The sequence below is a fragment of the Barbus barbus genome (genome assembly GCF_936440315.1).
Source record: "Barbus barbus genome assembly, chromosome: 36".
NCBI classification, from domain to species: domain Eukaryota; kingdom Metazoa; phylum Chordata; class Actinopteri; order Cypriniformes; family Cyprinidae; genus Barbus; species Barbus barbus.
The window spans coordinates 11,022,844-11,029,628 of record NC_136714.1 but is presented as its reverse complement, the minus strand read 5'-3'; the positions used below and the strand labels follow the sequence as shown (position 1 = coordinate 11,029,628).

The 6,785-nt window shown below is 36.6% G+C and overlaps 1 protein-coding gene across 1 annotated transcript; it reads left to right on the top strand.

Moving 5' to 3' along the window:
• Window positions 1–1,228: 1,228 nt before the first annotated feature.
• On the top strand, window positions 1,229–6,355 carry LOC306856183 (heterogeneous nuclear ribonucleoprotein H2-like). Its single transcript, XM_079395267.1, has 11 exons — window positions 1,229–1,333; window positions 1,724–1,834; window positions 1,926–2,081; window positions 2,428–2,571; window positions 3,003–3,141; window positions 4,407–4,591; window positions 4,705–4,814; window positions 4,927–5,062; window positions 5,143–5,226; window positions 5,581–5,679; window positions 5,764–6,355. The coding sequence occupies exons 2-11, from the start codon at window positions 1,750–1,752 to the stop codon at window positions 5,850–5,852; spliced, it is 1,227 nt and encodes a 408-aa protein (XP_079251393.1). The 5' UTR covers window positions 1,229–1,333; window positions 1,724–1,749; the 3' UTR covers window positions 5,853–6,355.
• The last annotated feature ends 430 nt before the right edge of the window (window positions 6,356–6,785 follow it).

The window sequence follows — 6,785 nt, the reverse complement described above, 5'->3', positions numbered from 1 at the left end:
AAATTCAGTTGTGAATGAAAGTTTCTTCCTGGTGTGTATTTTAGTCCCATGTAAGGCAATTTTTGAAACATAAATAACAATCCATTATGCAGTTATTTGTTTTATTTAGAAAATACCATGTACATAAAAACAAGTGGATAGCTTCCAAAACAAAATTATTTCATTTTACAAATGACTTTAAATTATACATAAACTTTTATGAACCAACTAAAACCAAAACAAAGTGCTGGATAAAATAAAATTACTTAATTTCAATGTTTTTAAAACATTACATTTGGCAGCTAATGTTGTTAATAGTAATATCTCTTGTTCTTGTGGCATTGATTACAAAAATGTTCCATGTGCTGTGAATTAAAAAGAAAAGTAAAAAAAAAAATAATAATAATAATAATTATTTTGGAAACACCAGTGCAAGCAAATGTTTACTTTGGATAATTTTATTTCAATATTATATGCTAAGAAAAGCGATTTTACCGCAGCGAAGAAACTAATTTGTTATAAACTAAAAATATTAATACGAAGAAGTAATGAGTTGGTTTATAAACAAACAGTTTTTATTTTTTATAAATAAAATTATTTGTATTTTTATTTTTTGTAGCTTTTATTTTGACTGGTTGATTCTTACCGGAAGTGAAAAGAATAAAATATATTTATTCTGATACATTAATTCAGAACGAACTATGTTAGTTGTTTTGAATTGCCGAATTATTTATTATGGTTTGTTATTAGTCGCGAATTGTATTGTCTCTACGATTTATCGAACACTAATATGAATGAAGTATGTACTAGAGTGTTTAGTAGTGTACTTCATCAGTGGGGGATTAGCTCAGATGGTAGAGCGCTCGCTTAGCATGCGAGAGGTAGCGGGATCGATGCCCGCATCCTCCAAACTTATCTTTCTGCATAAATTCTGGGAATGATATAACGTTACTGTTATTGGTTACAATATATAATAAATATTACACGAATAAAATAACTAGTAAGCAATTGTATATATTTTTTAAAAAGCACGTTTCTTTGCTTTTTTAAACATGCACTGTTTTAGGTGCCCTTTGATATGCCGTATCTTAATGTGAAACTTTTAGTCATGTATAATAGCATATCAAATACAGTAATGTGGAGTAATACACTGACATATACACAATAATAACCCCAAAACAATAATATTTTGGCAAAATAAATTACAGTTTTATTTCAGAAGCAACACGATGGTTCCGAATGCGGAAGTGGGCGTGGAAACTCACCGGAAGTTGTCATGTTCTGCGCTGAATGAGAAGCAGAAAAACGTTCAAACGTGACCACGCCGAGCAGAGAAAATACCAATTATATCAAGGTATCATTTGCGTTATTCGTTTTCTAAAAATTAATATTCACAATGTGCAGTTGAATAGTTTGACAGGCTCAATTCCTGTTTGCGTTAAAGTAGTGATTGTTGTGAAGCTGCCGGCCTTCAGAGGCCTGCTCGCGCTCTTTGTTTCAGTGCTGGCCGTGTAGAGGCGCCTTCATAAGAGAGTCAGAAGATGCTGGTGCATAGTAAACATTAGTCAGTTTAATAATGTTATATATTTAAAGCGGTTTCTGCGCCAGCTACCAGTAAAGCTTGGAGTGGAAATCACTAATATAAAGACAATAAATAGTCCGTGTGCTTGCAGTCATTTGACTTCAGTTGTTTTGTTTTCTTTATCAGTAATGCGTTAGCGGTGTATGAACATTTTTTCTCTAGCTTGAAAGCAGATTCATTGTGATATCATGGCTGATGATGAAGGATTTGTCGTCCGTGTTCGGGGTTTGCCTTGGTCGTGCTCTCTAGAAGAAGTGTCCAGGTTTTTTTCAGGTAACCATGTGGAGTCTACATACCGATCCTCATAATACTCTTGAGTATTTTTAGCTTTAAAGTTAACAGAAGTTGAAATTTCTCTTTTCAGGCAGCAAAATTGGCAACAATGGAACAGCCATCCACTTTACATACACACGAGAAGGCAGACCAAGTGGAGAAGCATTTGTGGAGTTGGAGTCAGAGGAAGACCTGAAAATTGCCATCAAAAAAGACCGAGAAACAATGGGGCATAGATATGTGGAAGGTACGAAGTTTTTGTGCGTGCTACCATTTAGAAATTTGGGGTCAAGAAATGAATGCATTTATTCAGCTTGGACACATTATATTTATCATAATCATCAAACCAAATGTTGATTTCTGAGGGATCATGTGATACTGGAGTATTGGCTGCTAAAAAAATTACACTTTTAAAATGTATTCAAATAAAATAATAACTTCAAACTGTAATAATATTTCACAACACTACAGTTTTATTGTATTTTTTTGATCAAGTAAATGCAGCCTTGTTAAGTATAAAAGGCTTCTTAAAAAACATAAATCGGAGCACTACCTCACAGTTTGAATTGTCCTCTTTCTGTTCTTATTCTCAGTATTCAAATCAAACAATGTGGAAATGGACTGGGTTATGAAGCACACCGGTCCAAACTGTCCAGAGACTGAGGGAGATGGACTGGTCAGATTGCGCGGCCTGCCTTTTGGATGTAGCAAGGAAGAAATTGTGCAGTTTTTCTCAGGTATTTTCAAACTCTTCCCTGTAGCCCTTCACATAGTCATCAGGAGAAGTAATGGCCAAGCGAAGTCCTCATTGAGGGGAATTCTAGCATTCCCATGGTTGCTAGAATAATTTGACACATTAATTCATCAGTTAATCCAGCACTGTTGCCCTAAATTATTCTGCTACATTAGGAATATTACTTTGTTAGCCACCAACTTTTGGGATGGCCACTTTATCATCAGCTCTAAGCAAAGTTAGTGGAATGCTTGCCCACGTGTCTGCCATTTACCCAAGTGGTGGAACTCTCCCAGTAGGCTTCATGCAACATGCTTGTTTTGTTTTGTTTTGATTTCTTATTTTCATTCAAGAAAAGAACAAAACAAACTTTGTAAATGGGAATGTGATTTATTTAATATGTCCCCGTTGGGGTTATCTGTCCTTGGGTTGAAGGGTTGGAAATCGTGCCAAATGGGATAACATTGCCGGTGGACTTCCAGGGGAGGAGTACGGGGGAGGCCTTCGTGCAGTTTGCTTCACAGGAAATAGCTGAAAAGGCTCTAAAGAAACACAAGGAAAGAATAGGGCACAGGTGGGGATGGATGGTTGGATGGTTAAGCTGTTTTTCATGTGGTAAACACCTACTACAGTAAACATTCAAAGTGGTATGCAACATGAACTTTCACACGGACACGCACACGTCTTTACCAGAGGGCTCCCAGGGCCTTGATGGACTCCTGCTGTTTTGTTTTCCTATGTGTTTTTATTTGTCATGAAAATGTCTGGATTCAAAAGGGCTGAATGCATATTTAGTTTGTAGCAATGGTGCACTTGGGCATCATGGGACTTCTTATTCTTAAGCATGCAAACAAGGGCCTTGCAGCAGCCAGTTTGAATGCCACTTTAGACTGGATTGTGTAACGGGTCGATATTTGCTGTCATACTGAAGTAAACGTTAGAGTTTAATGCATGGATGGCACAGCAAACGGATACAGCAAAGATATTATTTAAGGAATAGTTCACCCAAAAATTTATATTTTCTGAACATTTAATCGCCTTCAGGGCATCCAAGATGTAGATGGGGTTGTTTCTTCATTAGAACAGATTTGGAGAAATTTAGCATTCACCAATGGATTCTCTGCAGTGAATGGGTGCCATCAGAATGAGAGCCCAAACAGCAGATAAAAACATCACAATAATCCACACAAGTCCAGTCCATCAACTAACGTCTACTGAAGTACAGGGCTGTCTGTTAAATCCATCGTTAAGGTGTTTTTAACTTCAAACCATTCCTCTATCCATAATATTGTTTCCTCCAGTTAAAAAAAGCTGTCTCAATCAGGAGAGAAATATGCACAGATTAAGCACTGAAAACTTTTAAATAAATGTCAATGGATTTTGATGTGAGAGAACAACGAGGAATGGATTGTTTTAGTGGAGGAAGTGTTATGGATTGTGGACTGACTCGTATTTTTGGCCAGAAGTGACCATTTAAAGTTAAAATGCCTAATGATGGATCCATTGGTAAGCAAAACTCATCTACATCTTGGAATGCCTGAGGGCGAGTACATTTTCATTTTTGGGTCAAATATTAAAGGTATATATTATTTTATTTATTTTTATTATATAATTAAAACGGACCAAATTTTTTTTTTTTTTATAAACCCCTAGAATGGAGACGTATACAATAAGATGATGTCAAAAATGTGCTAATATCAAACTCTCAAATGCATGTATATTGTACGTGTAGCACAGGGGTAGTACTTTTTTTTTTTTTTGGTGTCTGTTTTACTTCTGAACAGGAGTGTTTTGTTGAGTTCTTGCATTGCTCCTTAATTCTCATCTGTTTGGTTGTAGGTATATTGAGATCTTTAAGAGCAGCCGAGCTGAAGTACGGACACATTATGAACCCCCACGTAAAGGCATGAGCATGCAGAGACCTGGGCCTTATGACCGACCCAGCGGAGGAGGAGGCCGTGGCTACAACGGCATGAGTCGTGGGGGATCCTTTGATCGGGTGCGACGTGGAGGATACGGTGGAGGTGAGACCAGCTTCTTTTGCCAATGAGCCACATTTTTGTGCTTTAGCCATCCTGCATGTGCTTTTTTTTTTTTTTTTTTTACATTTTACATGTGTATTTATTTTTTTTAATAGGAGTGTCAGATGGACGTTATGGTGATGGTGGTAATTTTCAGAGTACCACAGGTCATTGTGTTCATATGAGGGGACTGCCTTACCGGGCAACAGAACCCGACATCTACAATGTGAGTTGGGGGTGTTTGATATACATGATTTTTGTATGAAAGTTATGGTCATTTTGAAATCTATTACATTTGGATATCAAAAATGTGTTTAAGTTCAACCTTTTCTGTGCAGTTTTTCTCTCCTCTGAATCCGGTGCGTGTGCACATTGAGATTGGTCCAGATGGGCGAGTAACCGGTGAGGCTGATGTGGAATTTGCGACACATGAAGATGCAGTGGCTGCAATGTCAAAGGATAAAGCAAACATGCGTAAGTTAGGTTTTTGGTTATTGATATTAAATACGAGAATTTTACCAATTTTAAACCTTTTTTTTTTTTTTTCATTTCAGAGCACCGTTATGTTGAGTTATTCTTAAACTCAACAGCAGGGGGCAGTAATGGGGGCTACGGAGGGCAGATGATGGGGGGAATGGGTAAGTTTACAGTATAAATATTGTGACGAAGCTGATGTTATATTAATGTCACAAAAATCAGGGTTTCTGCAGGGCTTGAGTCTTAATTTGGTGCTTTTATAAATGAAAGTAGTTTTTGTTTTGTTTTCCAATACAAATATCAAACATGCTTAAATCAACGTTTACTTTATGCAAGTTGAAGATATGAAGTCTTGTTTTCTGTGAAATTGAACAAAATAAAAAATAATTTTTTTCTTAAACAAGAACGCATATCTGTCCTTGGGGTGTTAACTTGTTTGAACTGCATTGATTTATTTATTTTTTTTGAGCTCATTGACAGAAAAATAAATAAATTTATGTATTTTTTTCTCTTAGGAAACCAGTCGTCTTATGGACATGGAGGGCAGCAGATGGGTGGAGGCTACACTGGAGGATACAGCAACCAGTCCAGCATGGGAGGCTACAATGACTACAGTGCGTTTTAATTTTGTACCCTTTTTTTTTTTTTTTTTTTTTCACTTTTCTGGTTCTCACACATTTATTCCTGTACTTCTACAGATAGCCAGGGTGGAATGAACAACAGTTATTATGGCGGCAGCCGCGGATCAGTCGGCATGAATGGCATGGGAGGGGGCTGGGGCATGTAGATGCTCCTGAAGGAATTTATTTGAGTGTTGGGTCGTCTCGATTTTGCTGAGGCCTTCTGGTTTTTGTTCTTTGTGACGATGACTATGGGAAGAATCAGATTCACTCCTTGCCCACCTGTACTCTGAACCTCAGTGTTGGAATCAGTATTACATTTCCTGCAATTCCTGAGGTGAAGGGTCAGCCGTTGAGCTTAAGTCATGGCGATTATCCTCTACCCCACTAGTCATGCTTGTAAATATCCTCCAGATATATCATTCAGAGACTGTAGAACACTGGCCTCGCATGGCACGAGGTGCTGCATCTCCACTTTTTATAATGCAGAAAGAACTTTGTTGAAACTGATTTTTAAAATAAACTGGAAAATGTTTTTGTTTTCTTGTCCGGCTGCTCCACAAGATGCATATTTTAATTTTCATTATTGTAGATGTTGCAATCCCCTCTGTTCGTTTGTCTTTGATTTCTCATGGCTAATAAACATTCACAAATGTATTGTTTCTGCTTTATGCACATTGTTTTGTCTTTTTTGCTGTAAGTCATTACAAAAATGTTTACATCAAAACAAAGGTCCAACAATTAACTTGTAAAGACCAACCACAATTGGCCTAAAAATGGCTTTATTTTAGCCAGTCCGTTCTCATGATTATAGAAAGGATTTTAATTAATAATTTGTCTGTATATTGTGAAATTATGTTTTTGAGCACAAGGTGGTGCCAGTGACTCAAATGCGTATAATCACTGTGTGTCCTGAAATAATACATGCACGTTTTTGAGCATGTACTCAAAAGTAATCAATGACAGTTTTAACTTGGTGTATAAACTTTTTGTTTTAAGCTCTTTAATATCCTTTTTTTTTTCTCCATAGGCATACTAAAGTTAGACAAAATACTATAATTATAACATTTTGAGAGCATCTTGACCAAATCTTTTACACA

What these genes read in the sequence shown, in the direction of transcription:
- LOC306856183 (XM_079395267.1), top strand. Translation starts at nt 1,750, where the DNA reads ATGGCTGATGATGAAGGATTTGTCGTCCGTGTTCGGGGTTTGCCTTGG. An exon ending in AATTGTGCAGTTTTTCTCAG is followed by an intron (nt 2,572 to 3,002) that starts GTATTTTCAAAC and finishes CTTGGGTTGAAG; the next exon opens with GGTTGGAAATCGTGCCAAAT. An exon ending in AAAGGATAAAGCAAACATGC is followed by an intron (nt 5,063 to 5,142) that starts GTAAGTTAGGTT and finishes TTTTCATTTCAG; the next exon opens with AGCACCGTTATGTTGAGTTA.